Below are 23660 nucleotides of genomic sequence, written 5' to 3'. Positions count from 1 at the left end.
GCAGCCCAGAGCAGATTCACAGCCCCGCCCCCGGGCTCACTTCCGGCCCCGGGCTCCAGGGCGTGGTGCGCCTGCGCACACCGCGGCCCGCGCCTGCGCACTCCCGCCAGCCCCGCCCCAACCGGACATAACGGTCCGCGCGCGGCTCCCGGGGCCGGAAGTCGAGGCGCGCTGTCGCGGGGCGCGCCTGGCCTTGCTCGACGCCGGCAGCGCCCGCCGTTGCTGCCGCCCTCGGCCGTTGCCGAGGCCTCCGCAGCCGCCATGTCCGCCAGCGCCGTCTACGTGCTGGACCTGAAGGGCAAGGTACTGAAGGCTCCACACCCTCCCGCGTTGCCGGGCAGTGGGCCGGGGCGTCGTCGCTGGGGGAGCGCCCCGTTGCTAGGTAACCGGCCAGCGAGCCCCTCCCTGGCGGTGGGCCCGGCCGTAGATGGCCCCACCCTGGGTCTAGGTAACCGGAAGTGGTCCCCTCGGCTCGAGCCCCGCCCTGTTGCTAGGTAACGCGGTGGGCAGCTGCCGTTGCCAGGTAACCGGCTGCAGCGGCTGGTCCCCGTGGGTCGGACCTCGCGGGCCTCAGAGCCCAGGCCCTTGACGCCAGGCGGCGGGCGTGGCGGGCACTGCCCCACCGCACGGGCCAGTCTGGCCTTCCATGGGCGCCTTGGCTTCTGTTTATTCTGCGCTCCCTCCCGGCAGGGACTTCATCGTGATATCTGAGTTACAAGCGGTTGGCGAGGTGGGTGGGGGGAGTGCCGTTTTACAGAGGGAGCAACTGAGGCACAGGAAGGTGAAGCAGTCTGCCCAGGGTCACGGTGGTAACGGGTCTAGGAGCCCCACTCGGAACCATGTGTCCATTCGCCCGACATTTGCAGAGAACCGACAAGGTGCCTGGCAGGGCTGAAAGCCTTGGGGCACCTTGGGTGAGGAGTCGTCCAGTGCCTGACCCTGTGGAGCTGGGAGCGTTGGGCACCGACCTCAGAAAGCGCAAATAAATGTCACTCGCTGTGGTAGAGCAAGGAGTGGACGGTAGAGACAGGCAGCCCGAGCTGGGGGTCCCAGATGGCTCCCCTGAATGGGCAGTAGCAAATAAAACGGAGACCTGCAGGACATCGACATAACTGGGACCCTGGAATCCTCCCCAGGGGTATCTAAGAAAGACAGCTTCTTGAAGGAAGGGGTGGCTGGGCATGGTGGCCCACGCCTCTAATCCCAGCACTTGGGAGTCTGAGATGGGAGGATTGTGGGTTCGCGGCCAGCCTCAGCAACTTGGTGAGACCCTGTTTCAAGATAAAAAGGGCAGCCGGGCGTGGTGGCACATTCTTGTAATCCCAGCGCTTGGGAGACTGAGATAGGAGGATGGCACAGGTTCAAAACCAGCCTCAGCTGCTCAGCTCTCAGCAACTTAGTGAGACCCTGTTTCCAAATAAGGTCGAAAATAGATCTGGGAGTATACCCCGGAGGTAGAAAAGCCCCTGGGTTCCACCCCCAGTACGACACAAAATAAATAAATAAAAAAGGCTAGGGTGTAGCTTGGAGATAGAGTGTTCCTGGGTTCAATCCTCAATACCTCTTCCCAAAAAAGGGATGTCCAGGCCAGAAGTGGGCTGTTGCTCTCCCCCACGTCCACCCTAGACGTAAGGCAAGGGACTGGTCTCGTGAGCACTGGAGCAACAAGACCCGTCCAGCAGTCTTAGAGAAGCTCAGCCTCTGCGGCGTGAGAACGCTGGGTGCCGGGGCCTGGGGGGCAGGAGGAGCTGGCCGGGGAGTGGAGGCTGCCCCTTCCCGCCCCACCGCAGCACTTCCCTGGAGCCCCTGAGCCAGTGCCTGCCTGGATGTCATCCAGAGTCAACAACCAGTGCGTCCAGTGCTGGGTGTTCTCTCCCAACCTTCTTGGAAGCAGGAGGAACCTGCGATCCTCCAGTCTCAGTCTCACAGCTCCCTTCTTAGCGGCGCTGGGGTGGGTGTGGCCGCCCCTCGTCCTCCTGGCCTGCGCTCCTGCTCCGCCCTGGCTGCCGCCTCTCCAGGGGTGCCGCAGGACACCTGCGATAGCGATAGCAACGCTTAGCTCTGCGGCACACACTCGGTGGGCAGGCCCAGGCCTGTGCTGAGGGTGGAGTGAGACCGAGCACAGCCTGCCTCTGCCACTCTGCTGCGTGACTTTGGACAAGCACCTCTTTTTCCCTTTCCTGGGCCTTGTTTTCCTGCTGGTTAGAAGAGGTTTTGACAAGGTTATCGGCGTAGACATGTGACGGGGCACTACCCATGGCCCGCGTACGCCTGGGGCTCCTTGGCCTCTTAGTCCAGTAGGGCCTCACCCAACACTTGCCAGGAGGCAGCACTGGCAGGGACGAGGCCCCAGAATTTGAGGTTGCCCAACCGTATTTGGCTCTCAGAAGCAATCACAAGAGGCTCCCTGCCAAGGGAGGTGCGGAGCGGGTTTTGGAAAGCCACCCGGCGTAGTCGGTGGAAGAGGTGTTGTAGTGGTGGGGAGGGCGGCCGCAGGTGCTGGTGAGCGGGAAGTCCTGGGCACCCGGAGGGCCAGGGGTGTGGGCGCGTACAGGGTGCAGAGGGGCCACCTCAGTCCCGGAGGGAGGAGCGAGACCAGCCCTGCCTCTGCAGGGCTTTCCTGTCCCTCCCTCACCAGGACGCCCTGTATTCTACCCCATGGGCAGGGTTTTAAAAGTCCTGCCTAGCTGGGCGTGGTGGCGCACGCTTGTAATCCCAGCATTTGGGAGGCTGAGACCGGAGGATCGCAGTTTGCAGACAGCCTCAGCTACTTAGTGAGGCCCTCCGCAACTCAGTGAGACCTGGTTTCAAAATAAAGAATAACAAATAGGGCAGGGGGTGTAGCTCGGAGGTTGAATGCCCCTGGGTTCCAATCCCAGCCCCGCAAAATAAATAAATAAATAAATAAATAAATAAATAAATAAATAAATGTCCTGCCTATAAAGTCTGGGCGCAGGCGTGCAGTGTAAAACATGAGAGAAGTCCAGTACACGTGGTATCAGCTTTAATGATACAGTTCTCCTGGGGATGGGGATGGGCAGTTCCGGGGACCCACGTGCCCATCCGAGGCTAGAAGGGGAGGGCCCTTCTTTTAAGTTGTGCATCTTGGGGGGTGGGGTTTACTCGTGGGAACACGCGATTCTCGTGAGATACTTCGTGGTAGGCAGATTCTTTCTGCCTCCAGAGTGTCCCCCCCCCCCGCCGCCCATGCAGAGAAGACCTCGACTTATCACTGCCTTCTGAGCAGCCTTCATCTAATCAGAAATAATCAAGAAACTCTGCCAGGCTTAGTAGCACATGCCTATAATCCCAGTACTTGGGAGGCTGAGGTAGAAGGATCACAGGTTTGAGGCCAGCCTAGTGAGACTTAGTAACTTAACAAGACCCTGTTTCAAAATAAGAAACTAAGCCAGGTGTGGTGGTGCACGCTTGTAATCCCAGTACTTAGGGAAGGCGAGACAGGAGGATCATAGGTTCATGGTCAGCCTCAGTTATTTGTGAGGCTCTCTGCAACTTAGAGACCCTGTTTCAAATAAAAGAATAAAAAATGGGGCTGAGGGTGTAGCTTCGATGTAGAATGCCCCTGAGTTCAATCCCCAGTAACATAAAAAATAAAAAGAAAGAAAAGAAAAGAAAAAGAAACCATGAATGAGTCAAGAACCTTGGGACATGTGTCTCTGTGAAGCAGAAACTCCAGTCCTGAAGAGGCCAGTGTGGTCAGGTTGGGCTGGGAGCAAGGCCTCTGCAGTTGCTTCTCTGCTGTCTGTCTGTCTTTTTTTTTGGGGGGGGGGTTATTTATTGGCACTGGGGATTGAGCCCGGAGGAGTTCTACCTCTGAGCCACACCCCCAGCCCTATTTTTTACTTTTAGACAGAATCTCACTACGTTGTCAGTCTTGCTGTGCTGTTGAGGCTGGCCGTGAACCTGCGGTCCTCCTGTCTCAGCCTCCCAAGCACTGGGATTATAAGCCTGCCCGCTGCTTCTCTGCCATCTCTTGCTTCTCAGAGGCTGCTGACCCCATTGGCCGTTGTAATCACCAGTGTGTTGCAAATGTCCCCAGCATTAGGGACAGCACTCTCTTGGTTTCCTGGCACGGTCTGCCCTCCTCCGCAGCCTTCCCCGCAGACTCGCCCAGGGGCTCTGACTCCCAGCACACCAGCACACTGATCCCCACTTCTCTGGGCGTCGCAGTCCATCCTGTGATCCACCTGCCTCCAGGCATCTGGTAGTCACCCGGCCACTGCAAACGTGGTGCGTTCCAAGTGAACACCTGGCCGCCCCCGACCCACGCTCTGTCTAAGTGACACCGCTGTCATCCACTTGGCCCCCTGGGAGGACATCATCCTCGCCTCCTTTCCCTCACCCTGACCTTGACTCCATGAGTGTTTACTGAGCGCCTGCTGTAGGCCAGGCTCTGCGCAGAGCCCAGCCTCAGGGAGACAGGGATGGCTACTGCTCTCCCAGACCCACAGACCGCCAAGGGAGGCACTAGCGACGTTCCATGCTGAGGCGACGTGGGCAGAGAAGACGCAGTGGGTGGGGTTGGTCTCTTGCAGAGGCAGAACGCTCCTGGCTTCAACCCCTGAACCACATACGTGCACACACAAAGGCAGTGTATTTTCTTGTTTGTTTGTTTGTTGGTTGGTTGGTACTGGGGATAGAAACCAGGGGCTTTCTACCTCCAGACTACACCCCCAGACCTATTTTATATTTTATTTGGAAACAGGGTCTCACTAAGTTGCTGAGAGCCTCACCAAGTGGCTGAGGCTGTCCACGAACCACAGTCCTCCTGTCTCATTCTCCCCAGTGCTGCGATGACAAGCGTGCACCGCCACGCTCGCCGACTTTTCTCCTTATCCCCTCCACCGTACAGTGTGGCAGCTGTTCCTGGGCTCGGTCTTCCGAGCCATCTGGAGATGCTGTGCGTACCTGCTGTGCAAACACTTAGCCGCTTTCTCTGGTGGCTTGAGCAGATGTGGGTCCCTGGGGGTCCCAGGGCTCGTCCCCCGTGGGACTGCAGCCGGTCCTTGCTGCTGCGGGGCGTCCCCCAGTGTGTGTGGACACGAGTGGCTTCTCGTTCACCTACTGAGGGACATGGGCATTGTCCCCAGTCTGGGTTCATTTAAAAGAACACTGCAGTGGACGTATGGTGTCACCTCTCCTGCGAGGAACGGCTGGGCCGTGTGCTGATTCCGGGCTTAACTCTGGACTTTGGATTCTCCCAAAGTGCCCCCGTTTTATGTTCTGGGCACTGCGCATCCTGCCCCCCAGGCTGCTGAGGAGAAACGGGGCCTGACTGTGACGGCAGGAGAGCAGGCTGCGGTAGCAGGGAGGAGGCTGCAAGGGGGCTGCCTCGGGAGCCCGCAGGGCGCGCTTCACCCGGGGGCCAGGCCAGGCCTGCCTGGCTGGGACACTGCTGGGGGCGTGGCTCCAGAGGCGCCCCCCCCCCCCCCTGTGCGGGCCTGGGCTCTGGCCTTGGAGTGGCAGCAGGCTCTCTTCCTCCCCCAGGTGCTCATCTGCCGGAACTACCGCGGCGACGTGGACATGTCGGAGGTGGAGCACTTCATGCCCATCCTGATGGAGAAGGAGGAGGAGGGCGTGCTGTCCCCCATCCTGGCCCACGGCGGGGTCCGCTTCATGTGGATCAAGCACAACAACCTCTACCGTATCCTGCGGGTGCGCCTGCTCCCGAGGGGACACCTGTGCAGAGGGACCACGGAGGGGGGGCGTCCTAGACCTGCTTCTAGGACACAGCGGGGCGGCGAGCCTGGGGACTGGGGGTGGCACCTCAAGGTGATGGGAAGTCTTGAGGGGGCAGCGTCTCTGGCCACTGAGGGCGTCCAGACCACAGGGGACAGGAGCAGCTGCCATTCCGGTGGGAGGGGAGCGGTCTAGAACAAGGCTCTGGGGTTCAAAGAGGGGAGATTGCTCAGCCATGCCAGGCTCGCTCCGGGGCTCGGCCAGACCGCCAGGCACTTCCTGCTGCCCTCGGTACTGTGGGCAGGGCCTGGCCGCCAGAGGGTCAGAGCTGCGGCCTCCCTGCGCCCGCAGTCCCTGAGCCGATGCCCAGGGTGCGCGTCGGGACCGCAGGGGGCGCCTCCCTCCCTGGCTCGCTCACGCGTGGCACTGAGGAGCAGGGCTGGCGGATCTCGGGTCCTGCTCCTGGGAGCGAGCTCCGAGCAGGCAGCCCGCGCTCCCCGCCATCCCGGTGCCGGTCACCGAGACCGTCCTGGCTGGGAGCCGTCCTGGCTTGGCGGCCTGGGGCCGGGGGAGGCTGGGGGTCTGCGTGCCGGATGCTCCTTAACCGCGCTGCAGTGCTGGCCACCTCCAAGAAGAACGCGTGTGTGTCCCTGGTGTTCTCCTTCCTCTACAAGGTGGTGCAGGTGCGTGGCGGCCGCTCTGGCCTTCATCGTCCCTGTTAGGGAAGGTGGGTCAGGGCCGGCCAGCCCAGCCGCCTGGGGAGAGCGGTGGGGTCGGTGACAGCGGGTTCCAAGTCATTTTCCTGTGGAGTTGAATGGGATCCGCAGACAGCAGGGAAGCGGGTAGGAAGCTCACTGTGAAGGGGCAGGCACGCGGAGAGGCAGCTCGCCCGGGGGCCGGGCCGCGCTCAGCTGCCCACCACCTTGCCCCAGTGCCCAGGCCCGGGCTGGGCACAGGCTCGCGTGTGTTGGAGCCTCTGTGTGGACACTGACCAGCGAGGAAAGCGCCACGTCCATCTGGAGTTCCTGACAGCCAGTCAGTCTGTCACGGATGCCTTAATCCCCAGCGTCTCGGGACTGTCCCCGCTCTCGAGTCCAGGGTTGGTGCACCGGATCTTTGGTTCCGACTCCTTGGCTTCGCTCCTCCACATTTAACTGTTCCTGTTTGGGTCCAATGAACAACACAAAAACACCTTCCTTCCTGGGGGGACCTGGATTTTGTTTCTTAACCCTTACCTCCTGGAGCCCCGCCCCTCGCTGCCTACCTGACACCTAACTCCTCGATGGGACCCGCAGCGCTCTGCTTCGCCTGCTCAAGGGCTCCGAGGCCCAGATGCCTCAGCCCCCAGACACACAGCAGGGCCGAGCTGACAGCAAGACGGAGAGGAGGCACTGCTAGTGCAAAGGCCCTGTGGTCTGAGAGCATCCAGAGGCCACCTGCCTGGACGGGGCGAGGGCCAGGGTCTGCTAGGTGGGCAGGGCAGGACCTGGCTGAGCTGAAAGCGGCCTCTGGCTTCTGGGCGGAGGAAGCAAAGGGTTGGGCTTTTTTTTTTTTTTTTTTTGATACTAGAGTTGAACCCAGGGATATGGGATATTCTACTTCCAAAATACACTCCTATTCCTTTTTATTTATTTATTTTTGCTGGTGTGTGTGTGTGTGTGTGTGTGTGTGTGTGTGTGTTACTGGGGTGGAACTCAGGGGCTTTCTTTTTTTTTTTTTTTTTTTTTTTTCTCCTCCGGGCTACACTCCCAGACTTATTTTATTTTTTTATTTGGAAACAGGGTCTCTTAAGCCAGAGAGGCTGGCTTTGAACCTGCGTGATCCTCCTGTCTCCGCCTCCCAAGCGCGGGGATTTATAAGGGTGCGCCATCACCCCCCGCCCTGAACAACCCCGGGGCTTTCTACCTCCGGGCTATAGGCCCAGCCCTATTTTATACCTTATTTGGAAACAGGGTCTCACTAAGTTGCTGAGAGCCTCACTAAGTAGCTGAGGCTGGCTTCGAACCTGCGCCATCCTCCTGTCTCAGCCTCCCAAACTCTGGGACTACAAGCATGCGCCACCACGCCCGGCTTTTATTTTTTGTTTTGAGACAGGGTCTCACTCAGTTGCTGAGACTGGCCTTGAGCCTGCACTCCTCCTATCTCAGCCTCCCTGCAGGGTGGGGCGTGTTCTTTGTGCCTCAGTGGCCTGCCTTCCTCCAGGTTAGACTAACAAGAGCCGCAGGCCACGTCTCCACTTTGGTGCCGCCTCAGCACTCTTAGCTGACCTTTAAAACAGGACCGCGTGCCTGCGGGTGCAGACCTTCAGCCTGGCTGCGCAGGGAGGTGGCGGCGGGGCTGCCAGCCCTCACCTGGCCGGCAGAGGCCACAGGCCCGGGCTGCGTGTGCAGGAGCAGGCGGCCGCTCAGCCGTGTCCCCGGCCACGCCGCAGGTGTTCTCCGAGTACTTCAAGGAGCTGGAGGAGGAGAGCATCCGTGACAACTTCGTCATCATCTACGAGCTGCTGGACGAGCTCATGGACTTCGGCTACCCCCAGACCACCGACAGCAAGATCCTGCAGGAGTGAGTTTCGGGCCGTGGTGCCATACGCAGAGCGTGGCTCCCCGAGCCGCTTGGGTGCATCAGGGCCCACCGTCCTGGTGCCCAGAACCCGAGCGCTCCTCCTCCCGCGGCTGGGTCTCCATTCCCATCCATGTAGATACCTGCCCCGCCCTGGGGTCCCTGCCTTTGTTTGCACTGTCCTGAGGAGCTGTGGCCCAACCTTCCTTCCTTGGAATCCTCCCATCCAAAAACCTGGGAGCGGCGGGGCACAGGGGCCTACGCCTTAATCCCAGGAGAGAGAGAGAGAGAGAGTGTGTGTGTGTGTGTGTGTGTGTGTGTGTGTGTGGTACTGGGGGTGGGACCCAGGGGCTTTTCTACCTCTGGCCATACTCCCAGACCTATTTTATATTTTATTTGGAAACAGGCTCTCATTAAGATGCTGAGAGCCTCACTAAGTAGCTGAGGCTGGCTTCGAACCTGCACGATCCTCCTGTCTCAGCCTCCCAAGCGCGGGGATTACAAGCCTGCGCCACCACGCCCAGCCTGAGGCTGGCTTTGAACCTGTGCAATCCTCCTGTCTCTACCTCCGGGCCATACTCCCAGACCTGTTTTATATTTTATTTAGAAACAGGGTCTCACTAAGTTGCGGAGGGCCTCACTAAGTAGCTGAGGCTGTCCATGAACCTCGATTCTCCTGTCTCAGCCTCCCAAATGCTGGGATTACAATCATGCACCACCATGCCCGGCTGAAAATGTTTAAAAAATTTTTTCACATGTGGTATAGCTCAGAGGAAGAAAGCCCTAGGTTCAATCCCTAGTACCTCCAACACCCCGACATAAAATACTTTAAAATATTTAAAAAATATAGAGAGGGAGAGTTTCTTTGGCCCCCAGAATGAACCCTGCAGGTAACCAGAGCATGTGGGCCTTTGGAAATGGCTGAGATAGTCTCCCCGCGATCAGAGGCCAGCCTTCCTGCAGCCCGGGCTTGGAGGGGCGTCCCTGAGGGTGGGATGCCCCTGGTCCTCCCGGCCCTGCCTGCCACAGTGTGGAGGCCTGGAGCTGTGGCTGCGGGCAGGCTGTGCCTCTTAACCCTGCCGTGGCCCCGCAGGTACATCACCCAGGAGGGCCACAAGCTGGACACGGGCGCGCCGCGGCCCCCAGCCACCGTCACCAACGCAGTGTCCTGGCGGTCGGAGGGCATCAAGTACCGGAAGAATGAGGTGTTCCTGGACGTCATCGAGTCTGTGAACCTCTTGGTAGGCTTCCTCCTGCCCCGCTCTGGGATGCCCCCCGGCCCCGGCACAAGCAAAGCAGCCCCTGACACATTTGGGTTCCACGGGGCAGCAGGCCCGCTCGGGCCTCTCAGGGAAACAGCAGCTTGTGTCAGCTTTATTTGTTTTTGTTCTGATTTAGAATCAGTACATATACGCTGTTGAAAAGAAAAACAGTGTATAAAGTTAGGAAGCCAGGGCCCCTGCCATCAGAATGAGCTCGGCTCCGTTGGGAATGACGCCTCATGACCCCCTCGGACCTTATACTTCAGAGCGTAAAACTGTGCTGTTTTCTACAAAACTGAGATCGTAAGGTGCGGTTCTCCTGCATCTGTTTTGGTTTTGAGGGTCTGGTGTTTGTGTTTTGTTTCACTGGGTTGTGTGTGTGGTTTTGTGTGTTTTGCGAGCTGGGCTAGAACACAGGGCCTCGTGCATGCCAGGCCAGTGCTCTGCCACTGACATGTGCAAAGGTCCCTATTTGTTTTTCCTTTATTTTTAAAATTGTCACTGAGTGAAGTTGACCTTTGCGCTTTCTGTCTTTCTGTCTTTCTCTCTCTTTCTTCCTTCCTTTCTTTCTGTGGTACTTGGGATGGAACCCAGGGTCATTCTACCTCCCAGCTACCTCTCCAACCCTGGTTTTTGTTCTTTATTTTGAAACGGTCTCACTGAGTTGCGGAGGCGCCTCGCTAAGTAGCTGAGTCTGGCCTCGAACCTGCAATACTCCTGTCTCATCCTCCCAAGTACTGGGATTACAAATGTGCAGCACCACGCCTGGCTTGCTAAACATCTTTTTTTTTGTGTGTGTGTGTGGGTCTGGAGGTGGAACCCAGGGCCATTTGACCTCTGAGTTACATCCCTGCCCTATTTTATTCTTTATTTGGAAACAGGGTCTCACTGAGTTGCAGGGGGCCTCACTAAGTAGCTGAGGCTGTCCGCGAACTGTGATCCTCCGGTCTCAGCCTCCCGAATGCTGGGATGACAAGCGTGCCCACCACGCCCGCCTGCTGAACATCATTCACTGTGCTTCTTTGTCAACCATTTACCCTCTTGAGAGAAAATACCTCTTTGTAAAGTTTTTTTTTTTTTTTTTTTTTTTTTAGCGGTACTGGGGATGGAACCCAGGGGCATTCTACCTCCGAGCTACACCCCAAGCCTTATTTTTTAGTCTTTATTTTGAAACCGGGTCTCACTGAGTGGCAGAGGGCCTCACTAAGTAGCTGAGGCTGTCCGCGAACCGCGATCCTCTGGTCTCAGCCTCCCCAGTGCTGGGATTCCAAGCGTGCGCCGCCGCGCCCGGCTCTTTGTAAAGTCTTTTGAACATTTTAAAATTGGTTTGTTTGAGCCTGGTGTGGTTGTGCACAACTGTAATCTGAGCATTTGGGAGGCTGAGAGAGGAAGGTCACGGGTTGGTGACGAGCATAAGCAACTCAGTGAGACCCTGTTTCAAAATAAAAAATAAGGCCGGGCGTGGTGGCGCACGCTTGTAATCCCCGCGCTTGGGAGGCGGAGACAGGAGGATCGCGCAGGTTCTAAGCCAAACTCAGCTACTTAGTGAGGCTCTCAGCAGCTTAGTGAGACCCTGTTTCCAAATAAAATATAAAACAGGTCTGGGAGTGTAGCCTCAAGGTTGAAAAGCCCCTGGGTTCCACCCCCAGTACCCCCCCACACACACACACAAAGCCAGGTGTGGTGGTGCGTGTGTGTAATCCCAGTACTTATTTATTTATTTACTTACGTACATATTTTTGTGGTGCTAGGGATTGAACCCAGGGGCATTCTACCTCCAAGCTATACTCCCAGCCCGATTTTTTATTCTTTATTTTGAAACAGGCTCTCACTAAGTTGCAGAGGGCCTCACTAAGTAGCTGAGGCTGGCCACGAACCTGGATCCTCCGGTCTCAGCCTCCCGAGTGCTGGGATTCCAAGCGTGCTCCACCACGCCTGGCTTTTATTTTTATTTTGAAATAGGGTTGCATTAAGTTTGAGGGTCTCGCTCAGTTGCTGAACCTACGGTCGTCCTGCCTCAGCCTCTGAAGTACAAGGATTACAGGCACAGACCGCCATGCCCGAGCCTCCTTTTTTCTTTTCTGAAAGAGATTTTATAGAATTGATGTTGATTTTTATTTTCTTAGTACTGGGGCTGGAACCCAGGGGCATTCCATCTCCAAGCTACATCCCAGCCCTATTTTTTATTTTGAAACAGGGTCTCACTGAGTTTCAAAGGGCCGCACTAAGTAGCTGAGGCTGCCCACAAACCATGATCCTCCTGTCTCAGCCTCCCCAACGCTGGGGTTACAAGCGTACGCCACCACGCCCAGCTTGTGTTAATTCTTTTAACATTTGTAAAAATCACCAGCAAAACTATCCAAGCTTGGAGATTTCTCAGAATGTGTTTAACTACAGATTTAAATTTTTATTTGATTTGATTGTATGTATTTAGTGATGCTGGGGATAGAACCCAGGGCCTTAAGCATGCTAGGCAGGTGCCGCTCCCCTGAGCTCCGCCCTCAGCCGCTCCGGCGTTCTTTTGGCTAGTATTTGCACCGTATATTTTTCTATCTTTTTACTGTGCTACCAGTCATACAGTAAAGTACAGCACACACAATTATGTTCATACGTAATACTTGATAGTGATGATATGACTGTTACTGGTTTATTATAGTCACCCAACCAGGTTCCGTATCGTTATTTGTGAGTAAACCTTTTAAGCAGATTTTTCACTCAGACGCACACCCTGCCCTGCCAGCAGCACCCTACAAGTCTCGTGCTGGCTGTGGCCCGCGCCGGAGGCTGTCTAGTGACTGGCTTCTGCTGTGGGTCAGTGAAGGCGCGCACCACGATCTAGGCGCCATGACAGCCTCCCAGTTGCGCGTTTCTCCGAGCGCAGCCCTGTTGTTAAGTGATGTGTTTTTCAAAGTCTTCTTGGGCTCTCTATCTTCCCACATCGTCCGGAGCGTGGGGACTTTATTACACCTTCACGCTAGAGTTCCGTCTATTAATCTCCATTCGTTGCAAAGCCCACCAGAAGAGCTGGGCGCGGTGGTGCATGCCTGCAATCCCAGCACTTGGAAGTCCGGAGCCGGGCGGGTGGCAGGTGCACAGCCAGCCTTGGCATTTACTGAGGTTCTCAGAAACCTAGTGAGTCCTGTTTCCATCTCAAGAAATAAAATTGGGCAGGGGGTGTAGCTCAGAGGTAGAATGCCTCTGGGTTCAATGGCTCCGGTACCACAAAAAAAAAAAAAAAAGAAAAGAAAAGAAAAGAAAAAAAAGCCTTAAAGACAATATTGAATTTTTTCTTCCAACTATCAGAAATACTTTAAAGAACTCAAGAGAACAATTGTTGACCATCTTTATCCAGATACTTATAATTTCTGTGGCTCTTCCAACCTCCTGATTTTTCAGAAGGAATTCAGATTTTTTTTTCTGGTATCATTTCCCCTACATTTATTCATTCTTCATTTATTTATTTATCCATTTATTTGTGGTACTGGGGGTGGAACCCAGAGGCTACCTCCAGGCTACACTCCCAGTCCTATTTTATACTTTTTTATTTTTGGAAACAGGGTTTCTTAAGCCAGCGGAGCTGGCTTCGAACCTGCGCGATCCTCCTGTCTATGCTTCCCAAGTGCGAGGATTACAAGCGTGCGCCACCACGCCTGGCGATATTTTATTTGGAAACAGGGTCTCACTAAGTAGCTGAGGCTGGCTTCAAACCTGTGCGATCCTCCTGTCTCAGCCTCCCAAGCGCTGGGATTACAAGCATGCACCACCATGCCCAGCTTGGAAAGATCTTTTTAATGATTATACAATTTTGGGTTGACAATTTTAGCATTTAAAAGAATGTTGCGCTAGGCTGGTTGCACACATGCTTGTAATCCCTTGGGAGGCTGAGACAGGAGGATCGTGGTTCGCGGACAGCCTCAGCCACTTAGTAAGGCCCTTTGCAATTCAGTGAGACCCTTTTTTCAAAATAAAGAATAAAAAATAAATAGGGCTGAGGGTGTAGCTTGGAGATAGAATGCCTCTAGGTTGTTCCATCTCTAGTACTGCAAAAAAAAAAGTTGGTCCCGTTGGGCCTAGTGGTACACACCTATCATCCTTGCACTCAGGAGACTGAGGTGAGGAGCGTAGGTTTGTGGCCAGCCTCGGCAACGTAGGCCCTCTGCGATGTAGGATTATAGAGATCCTGTTTCAAAAATAAAAAATAAGCTGGGCTTGGTGGTGCATGCCTGTAATCCTAGTACTTGGGAGGCTGAGACAGGAGGAGCACAAGTTTAAGGACAGCCTCAGCAAGTAGTGAGACTCTCATCAACCTAGTGAAACCCTGTTTCAAAATAAAAAATTATAATACTAATAAAATAGAGCTGGGGGTATAGCTCAGAGGTAAAATACCCCCGGATTCATTCTCCAGTACCACAAAAAATAAAGTAAAATATAAGCTAGACATGATGGTGTATGCCTGTAATCCCAATACGTGGGAGTCTGAGACAAGCAAGAGGAACACAGGCTCGAGGACAACCTCAGCAAGTATTGAGACACCGGGCGTGGTGGCGCACGCTTCTAATCCCAGCATTCGGGAGGCTGAGCCTGAAGGATCGCGATTCGCCGACAGCCTCAGCTACTTAGTGAGGCCCTCTGCAACTCAGTGAGACCCTGTTTCAAAATAAAGAATAAAGCTGGGCGTGGTGGCCAGCTTGTAATCCCAGCATTCGGGAGGCTGAGACAGGAGGATCACGGTTCGTGGACAGCCTCAACTACTTAGTGAGGCCCTCTGCAACTTAGTGAGACCCTGTTTCAAATTAAAGTATAAAAACTAGGGCAGGGGGTGTAGCTCAGAGGTCAAATGCCCCTGGTTCCATCCCCAAACCCGCAAAAAAATAAATAATCAAAAAAGAATGAAAAAAATTCGGAGGTCGAATGCTCCTGGGTTCCATCCTCAGATCTGGAAAAAACAAAAAGTAGTGAGCCTCTTATCCACCTAGCAAGACTCTGTTTGCAAATTAGAAATAACATCGGGCTGGGGGTGTTGCTTGAAGGTAGAATGCTTCTGGGTTCAATCCCCAGTACCACAAAATAAATAAATAAAAATAGAGAAAAAAAACCATTGGGCTGGGGGTATAGCTTTAAGATAGAAAGCCCCTAGATTATTCAATCCCTACTACCACCAAAAAACAACAACAAAAACTCTGGTTCCTGGTTTCTACTGAGAGCTTGGGCTCTTTTTTTTTTTTTTTTTTTTTTTTTGCAGTACTGGAGATGGAACCCAGGGCCATTCTACCTCCCAGCTACACCTCCAGCTTGATTTTTTCTTCTTTATTTGGAAACAGGGTCTCATTGAGTTGCAAAGGGCCTAAGTAGCTGAGGCTGGCCACACACCGCGATCCTCTTGTCCCGGCCTCCCGAGTGCTGGGATGACAAGCGTGCGCCACCTCGACCAGCTGGGCTCGGGGTCTTGAGCCTGGCGCGCAGGCGGCGCAGGTGGCGGTGCTTTGCCTTTGCCTCTGCTTCCCACAGGCCAGGCCAGGCTTCCAGCCCTGAGCCACGCCCGGCGGCCCGCTGCCAGCGCTCCTAAACCGAGATCTTGGAGTTTCTGGAGTTTGGAGTTTGCTCAGCTCCTTGAATGCCTTTGCCGGCTGGGGACACCGTCACCACGTTTTCCTCATCCGCATTTTCCTTTCAGTCTCCCCTTCCCTCTGGACTCCAGAGTCACGTGACTGTTGGTTCCCACGCTCCCTCCCTCGCACCTGCCGGGCGTTTCTGTTGATTTGTCTTTCGGGTCACGAGTTTGCTAAAGCTTGTCTCCATTCTGCTTTTGAGTTCTGGGCTGGTTAGTGTGTTTTTTCAGTCTTAAATATCTTCGTTTCATCCTTCTTCGTAAATCTAATTCTTTGTGAAGACCTTAGTAGTTATCGCAGCACCGTAGCGATCTTTCCAGTGGCTGTGGATAGTCGTCGGCCCTTCATCCCACCTCCGGCAGTGTTCACATCTGCCCACTGTATTCTCACAGGCCGGTTAAACTGCCGTGGCCCTGTATGCCTATTTTGGATTGCATTCTGAACTTTTAAAACGTCACGTGCTAAGAGCCTAGGTCTTTACGTAAGGGAGCGTTGGCGTTTGTTTTAGTGGCTGGTCACTCGTTCCCCCAGCCCGGGACCCAGGCCGAGCACAGCGTCCAGCGTGTGAGAGGATGCTGAGGCCTGGCCAGGAGGCGCCCGGGTGCCCGCGCCCCACCCGCTCCTCTGCTCTCTCTGGTACTCCCCAGTCGCCTCAGCCTTTGGGCCGTGACAGAGCTCCAGGCTCGCGCTCTGCTCCCCGCACGTGGGGAAGGGGCTCTGCTCTGGGGCAGCTCCTCCTGCCTGCCTGAAGCCCTCTTCAGAATCTCCCACATCTCTGCGGTTGCAGTCAGCCGGAGCAGTGGGAGGTGGGCGCGAGCTGCTCCGGACATGGCAGGGTGCCCCGCCGCTCCAGCGTGGCCCCCTGGCGTGGGGCACAGGCTGTGCCTGTGCAAGCGAGCGAGCGTCATGCCTGGTCAGGGTTGCAGAGGTCTGAGCTCCTGAGCACAGCTGCCCACCCCAGCCCCCTGCCCACCCCAGCCCCCTGGGCACCCCAGCCCCCTGCCCACCCCAGCCCCCTGCTCATCCCAGCCCCCTGCCCACCCCAGCCCCCTGGGCACCCCAGCCCCCTGGGCACTCCAGCCCCCTGCCCACCCCAGCCCCCTGCTCACCCCAGCCCCCTGCCCACCCCAGCCCCCTGGGCACCCCAGCCCCCTGGGCACTCCAGCCCCCTGCCCACCCCAGCCCCCGGGGCTGTGGGGTGCCCGGGTATGGCAGGTGCAGAGCCTGCCCGGGCCTGCCTTTGGGGCTCGCATACCTGGGACAGGCATGGTACACCCCTCCACCCCATGGCGGAGACTGCCTCGCCTTGTGGCTGTGCCTTCTGGTGCTGCTGGGCACATGGTCAGCTCGGGGAGGGGGAGGGCCTGCCAGTTGCCTGGTCCCAGTGACCGCCATAGCCCGCTTCTTAGATCCTGCTCCATGCCTCCCAGGCCCAGGCGGAAATCAGAGCTCAGCAGAAAAGCAAGCCTGGCTGGGTCTGCTCAGGGGCCAGCAGGGGGCCGGGCAGGAGGGCGTGCCTCCGAGGACAGCCTCGGGAGGGTCCGCAGTGGGGCGGTGAGCCAGGCGCGGCCTCACGGCCCCCACGGCCCCCAGGTCAGTGCCAACGGCAACGTCCTGCGCAGCGAGATCGTGGGCTCCATCAAGATGCGCGTCTTCCTCTCGGGCATGCCCGAGCTGCGCCTGGGCCTCAACGACAAGGTCCTCTTCGACAACACCGGCCGTGAGTACCTGCTGGGCCGCGCAGCCTCGGGAGGCACCCAGGGCCGCCTCGCCCCACCCGCCCACCCCAGGAGGCACCCAGGGCCCCCTCACCCCACCCGCCCACCCCAGGAGGCACCCAGGGCCCCCTCACCCCACCCCAGGAGGCACCCAGGGCCCCCTCACCCCACCCCAGGAAGCACCCAGGGCCCCCTCACCCCACCCACGCCACCCCAGGAGGCACACAGGGCCCCCCACCCCACCCATCCACCCCAGGAGGCACACAGGGCCCCCCACCCCACCCATCCACCCCAGGAGGCACACAGGGCCCCCCACCCCACCCATCCACCCCAGGAGGCAGCCAGGATCCCCTCACCCCATCCACCCACCCCAGGAGGCAGCCAGGGCCCCCTCACCCCACCCACCCACCCCAGGAGACACCCAGGGCCCCCTCACCCCACCCGCCCACCCTAGGAGGCACCCAGGGTCCCCTCACCCCACCCACCTACCCCAGGAGGCACCCAGGGTCCCCTCACCCCACCCACCCACCCCAGGAGGCACCCAGGGCCCCCTCACCCCACCCCAGGAGGCACCCAGGACCCCCTCACCCCACCCACCTACCCCAGGAGGCACCCAGGGTCCCCTCACCCCACCCACCCACCCCAGGAGGCACCCAGGGCCCCCTCACCCCACCCCAGGAGGCACCCAGGACCCCCTCACCCCACCCACCTACCCCAGGAGGCACCCAGGGTCCCCTCACCCCACCCACCCACCCCAGGAGGCACCCAGGGCCCCCTCACCCCACCCCAGGAGGCACCCAGGACCCCCTCACCCCACCCACCTACCCCAGGAGGCACCCAGGGTCCCCTCACCCCACCCACCTACCCCAGGAGGCACCCAGGGCCCCCCCACCCCACCCACCCACTCCAGGAGGCACCCAGGGCCCCCTCACCCCATCCACCTACCCCAGGAGGCAGCCAGGGCCCCCTTACCCCACCCACCCCACCCCAGGAGGCACACAGGGCCCCCCACCCCACCCACCCACCCCAGGAGGCACCCAGGGCCCCTCACCCCACCCCAGGAGGCACCCAGGGCCCCCCATCCCACCCACCCACCCCAGGAGGCACACAGAGTGCAAGGGGCTGAGGGTCCTGCCTCACCCCACCCGCCCCAGGAGGCAAGAGCAAGTCGGTGGAGCTGGAGGACGTGAAGTTCCACCAGTGTGTGCGGCTCTCCCGCTTCGAGAACGACCGCACCATCTCCTTCATCCCACCGGACGGCGAGTTCGAGCTCATGTCCTACCGCCTCAACACTCACGTGAGTGCCCGCCCGCCCGCCCGCCAGCCCGCAGGGCCGCGCCCGCCGCCTCACACGGCTCTCCCCACACGCAGGTCAAACCGCTGATCTGGATCGAGTCTGTGATCGAGAAGCACTCCCACAGCCGCATCGAGTACATGATCAAGGTCAGCGGGGCCTCTCCAGCTCTGTCCTGGAGGCCAGTGGGAGGGATGGGTGCCCTGGAGGCCTGGGGGCCGTGAGATGAGATGCCGGGCCTCAGCAGTGAGGCCAAGCCAGGTGTGGTGGCGCGCGCCTGTGACCCCACACTCGGGAGGCTGAGATGAGGGTTGCAGCAGCTTAGCAGGACTCAGCAACCTAGCGAGACCCTGTTTCAAAATAAAAATAATATTAAAGGGCTACGGTCCCGCCAGCCAGGCTGGGGAGGCCCCTCCCCTTCTCACCTCCAAACCCACCCCCCACCCCCACCCCCGCAGGCCAAGAGCCAGTTCAAGCGGCGGTCGACGGCCAACAACGTGGAGATCCACATCCCGGTGCCCAACGACGCCGACTCGCCCAAGTTCAAGACCACGGTGGGGAGCGTCAAGTGGGTCCCCGAGAACAGCGAGATCGTGTGGTCCATCAAGTCCTTCCCGGTGAGCCCCCAGCCGCGCCCCCGCTGCGCCTGTCCTGCCTCAGTGGGGCGCCGGGCGCGGGGAGGCCGCGGTGCCAGGGCCTCCTGCCCTCCGTGGCTTGGCGCCGGCTCTGTGGCAGTGCTGCTCCCTGGCCCCGGACCCAGGGAGACCACGCGCTCTGATGACTGTGGCTCGTGTGCGTGTTACCAGGGAGACCACGCACTCTGATGACTGTGGCTCGTGTGCGTGTTACCAGGGAGACCACGCGCTTGATGACTGTGGCTCGTGTGCGTGTAACCAGGGAGACCACGCGCTTGATGACTGTGGCTCGTGTGCGTGTAACCAGGGAGACCACGCGCTTGATGACTGTGGCTCGTGTGCGTGTTACCAGGGAGACCACGCACTCTGATGACTGTGGCTCGTGTGCGTGTTACCAGGGAGACCACGCACTCTGATGACTGTGGCTCGTGTGCGTGTTACCAGGGAGACCACGCGCTTGATGACTGTGGCTCGTGTGCGTGTTACCAGGGAGACCACGCGCTCTGATGACTGTGGCTCGTGTGCGTGTTACCAGGGAGACCACGCGCTTGATGACTGTGGCTCGTGTGCGTGTAACCAGGGAGACCACGCGTTTGATGACTGTGGCTCGTGTGCGTGTAACCAGGGAGACCACGCGCTTGATGACTGGCTTGTGTGCGTGTTCCTAGGGCTGAGCCTGGGCGCTCGCTGGCTCTCCTACTCCCCAGGCCTCTTTTTTTCCCAGTCCTGGTGATGGAACCAGGGGCATTCTCCCTCCAGGCTCCACCCCGGCCCTGTTTTCCTTTATTGGAAATGGTCTCGTTGCGTCGCAGAGGGCCTCCCTCCTGAGGCTGGCCGCAAGCTGCGAGCCCCCAGCCCCGGGCGTGTGATTCTGATCGCGTCTTTGCTCCGTGTGGTCGCAGTTCTCAGCCTCCTGTTGCGCCTGGACTTTGGCTTGCGCGTTGGAAGCTCCTCGCTGCTGGTTCCCAGGGAGCTCGGCGCGTTTGCTCTGTATGTCAGTGCAGCCTCCCCTCGGATTCACTGAGGGCTTTCCGCAGCAGCCCGGGAGGCCGCGGGAGGTCCAGGTCCAGTTTTCTGTCTCCAGATGACAGTCCAGTTTCCATCCATCACTTAGTAAAAGCCCATCCTTGTCCCAGTGGTTTAAGATACCATGTTTGTTTGTTTGTGGCACTGGGATTTGAACCCAGCGGTGTCCTACCTCTGAGCTGCATCTGCAGGCTGACTTTATTTCTCATTTGGAAACAGAGTCTCACAAGGTTACTGGGAGCCCCACTAAATTGCCAAGGCTGGCTTTGAACCTCCTGTCTCAGCCTCCCAAGTACTAGAATTGCAAGTGTGCACCCCCACGCCGGCTGAGACGCTGTGTAGGCCAGCTCTCACGTCTCCCTACGGCAGAGGTGCACTGTGAACTGCCCTCATCCATCCAGCAAAGGCCCATCTGGGCTGGAGGCCTCGTGACCTTTTGGCACTAGCTGGTGGCCCACCTCGCCACCCACCCTCTCCCTTCATGCCCCGTCCATGCTGCGTGAGGTCAGGAGGCCACAGGGAAGCCCTGGGCCGGCTGTGAGCCTTTTTGCTGCTGCTGTTGTTTACCGCCAAGCTCCACCCCCAGCTCTCTTTAGTTTTTGTTGTGAGACAAAGGCTGGCCTCGAACCTGTGATCTTCCTGTCTCAGCCCTCCTGGTGCTGGGATGGCGTGCGTGCGCCCCCAGGCCCGGCTCTTGTGTGCCTTTGAGGTCGTGTTCTCTTTAACATTTTAATCTCGCTGGTGGTTTTGCGGCTGTACTTCACGTTGGTCTAGTGAGCGTGCCCAGGGTAGACCGGGTGTGGTGGCTTCTCAGAATGCAGCTCAGTCTCAGCGCAGGTGACAGAGAGCCCCCCAGGCGACAGAGAGCCCCCCTCGGCTCTGCTCCGCTGTCACCACGCAGTTCGGGCCTGCGTGAACACCTGGTGTTCGCCTCTGAGCCCTCGCTTGGGCTTTCCTGGTCTTAGCGCGCCTTTCGTGGAAGTGTCCCGGGCCTGTGTGTGTAGAGAGCAGAGGCGCCGCTCGCCCTGCGCGTCTCACCCGTGGACCGCAGAGCGGCCTGTCCCGAGCAGCCGCCTTGAGATGGCTCTCGGTCTCCTCCGCCTCGTCCCCGCGGCTCCCAGCAGCCTCCTGTTCCCTGGGTCGTGGACACGCCCCACGTCCTGTGTGGCGCACGCGGCCTCCTCGCCCGTCCTCTCTGAGCATATCAAGGCCCGGGGCTCCAGTGGTGGAGGTGGCCTCCTGGCCCCCGCCTGCTTGGCCATGGCCTTGGCGTGGATGGGCGGCGAGTGTCCCCACCCTGTGCTGTCTCCGCGGGACCGCAGGGCCTCCTGCCCAGGCCCCTGAGGAGGACGGAGCCCGAGCCAAATGCCGCCTAGGCCGGGTGTTTCCTGTTAACGCGAACTGGATTCGGTTTGCTGACATTGTGTTTAGGATATCTGAGAGACGTTCATAACTGGGGCGCACGTGCGCGCGCGCGTGTGTGTGCACACGCGTGTGTGTGTGCGCACACACAGGCGTTCAGTGAACCCCACTCGACCATGAGCTACCCCAGCTCATTTTATTTTGGACCAGGGTCTCTCGAAGTTGCTGGGCCTCCGGGCGCCCGCCCTCCCTGCTGCCCCGGTCACGCCGCCCTGGGAGGGGCCGCGGGGGTCCTGGGGGCCGCGGCCTCACGCGCCCTCTCTGCACCAGGGAGGCAAGGAGTACCTGATGCGGGCACACTTCGGGCTGCCCAGCGTGGAGGCCGAGGACAAGGAGGGCAAGCCCCCCATCAGCGTCAAGTTTGAGATCCCCTACTTCACGACCTCTGGCATCCAGGTGTGTGCGGACACCCGCCCGGACGGCAGGAACAGACCGCCCTCCCAGGCCTGAGCCACAGCGCAGAGCCAGAGGCACCGACCCAGAGCTGCGCCGAGGCCCTGAGCGCAGGGTTCTGGCTGCAGCCGCAGGCGGGCACTCGGCCCTGCCCCAGCCCTCCCTCCTGCCGCCCCAGGGAGGTGGGGGAGGTCAGCGTGGGGTGGCTGCGCTGGTCCTGCCCCAGCCCTCCCTCCTGCCGCCCCAGGGAGGTGGGGGAGGCGGGCTGGCGTGGGGTGGCCGCGCTCAGGCCTGTTCCCTCCCAGGTGCGCTACCTGAAGATCATCGAGAAGAGCGGCTACCAGGCCCTGCCCTGGGTCCGCTACATCACCCAGAACGGAGGTGAGTGCTGGCACGGGGGCAGGCTGCGCCCGGGGGCCGGCCCAGCGCGGACGCCTCCCTCTCCTCCTAGATTACCAGCTCCGGACCCAGTGAGGGGCCTCGTGGCAGCGCCCCGGCCACTCCTGCCAAGCCGCCGCAGGGAGGGCTCCCCTCGCAGGCCCCCGAGCTGCCGGGCCAGGGAGGCCCGTCTTCCAGGAGTCCCGTCTCCACCCACATGTCCCGGGAGGAGCCGAGGGCTCGAAGCCAGCAGTGCCAGCCTCCGCAGGCCGCCCTGCCCTGCCCTGCCGCCCTGCTCTCTGCGGCCCTCCTTCCCGGCCCGGGGCTGGCCGGCTCCGGGCGGGACTGCTGCTGTGGCCACTGTCCCTTCACCAGATCAGTGTTTCTGCGAGAGGGGAGGGGCCGTGCCGGCCCAGGCCCAGGGCACGGGCCACGGCAGTGGCCACCCGGCTGCCCCACGCATCGTGGTTCCAATAAACTTCAGTTGTTCACTGAGCTCACTGCCCTCTGACGCTGCCTCAGGAGACCTGGAGATCGGGGGCGGCGCCCGGCCCAGCCCTGACCCTCCCCATGGCCCACGAGAGGCACCCGCGTGCTGCCCGGCCCAGCTGGACGGACCGAGCATCCCTGGCACACGGGCCCACCCTCTGTCCCTCTGGCATGCCCTGTCCACTCAAGGCGTCCTCAGCCTCCCCCCTCAAGCCCGCCAGACACAGCAGAGCCTCTGGGCCACCCACACGGGAGCGAAGGGTACAGGGCCGGCGTCCTCCACCCCTGCTGCCTCCCTGCCGGCCCCGCAGCCACCCACCTCACAGTTGCACAGCCTCAGCCGTCCATCTCGCAGGCCACTCCATCCTAGTCAGCCGCGCTGCCGCCCGGCCTGGCAAAGCCTGTCCCCTCACCTGGTCGCCAGGGCAGGGTGGGGCTTCCTGTCCAGCAGAGTAGCGGTCATGGGCCTAAACCCCACACAGACACGCCGTAATCCCCGTGCTTGGGAGGCTGACAGGATCACAGTCTGAGGACAGCCTCAACTTAGCGGGACCCTCAGCCACCTAGCAAGACCCTGTTTCAAAATAAAAAGGGGTGGAGCCGGGCATGGCTCCCAGCATTCAGAGGATCGCAGTTCGCGGCCAGCCTCAGCTACTTAGGCCCCCCGCAACTTAGTGAGACCGTTTCAAAATAAAGAATAGAGCCAGGTGTGGTGGCGCACGCTTGTAATCCCAGCACTTGGGAGGCTGAGACAGGAGGATCGCACAGGTTTGAAGCCAGCCTCAGCTACTTAGGCTCTCAGCAACTTAGTGAAACCCATTTTTCAAATAAAATATACAATAGGTCTGGGAATGTAGCCCAGAGGTAGAAAGCTGCTGGGTTCCACCCCAGTATCACAAAGAAAAAAAAAGAATAAAGAATAGGGCAGGGGGTACAGCTTGGAGGTCAAATGCCTCTGGGTTCCATCCCCAGACTTGCAAAAAATAACCATAAGAAGGGTGGGGAGCCGCTCGGAGGTAGAATGCTCCTGGGTTCAATCCCAAACCCCAGTTCCAAAAAATAAAGACGCACGAGGTGAAGGAGGGTGCGCAGTGTCGAGCACCTCGGCTGGCCCTCCACAAGGGAACAGGCCTGGCTTGAGGTGCGGCCCGGCCGCCGTCCTGCATGAGCGGGGG

At 59.1% G+C, this 23660-nt stretch overlaps 1 protein-coding gene across 2 annotated transcripts; it reads left to right on the top strand.

Annotated features, from left to right (window-relative positions):
- Nucleotides 1–261: 261 nt before the first annotated feature.
- On the top strand, nt 262–22092 carry AP1M1 (adaptor related protein complex 1 subunit mu 1; the record flags this gene model as incomplete). Of its 2 annotated transcripts, none has more annotated exons than XM_080715064.1 (12): nt 262–303; nt 5509–5665; nt 6316–6383; nt 8132–8262; nt 9353–9500; nt 16724–16850; nt 18003–18145; nt 18220–18291; nt 18601–18759; nt 21496–21621; nt 21924–21999; nt 22070–22092. In XM_080715064.1, the coding sequence occupies 12 exons, from the start codon at nt 262–264 to the stop codon at nt 22090–22092; spliced, it is 1272 nt and encodes a 423-aa protein (XP_080571190.1). The 2 variants fall into 2 exon arrangements, with proteins under 2 accessions (XP_080571190.1, XP_080571189.1); XM_080715063.1 differs by having other exon boundaries at nt 16694–16850.
- Between the last annotated feature and the right edge of the window lie 1568 nt (nt 22093–23660).

The sequence above is a fragment of the Muscardinus avellanarius genome (genome assembly GCF_963383645.1).
Source record: "Muscardinus avellanarius genome assembly, chromosome: 18".
In the NCBI taxonomy this organism is placed as follows: domain Eukaryota; kingdom Metazoa; phylum Chordata; class Mammalia; order Rodentia; family Gliridae; genus Muscardinus; species Muscardinus avellanarius.
This window is presented reverse-complemented; position numbering and strand designations above follow the sequence as displayed.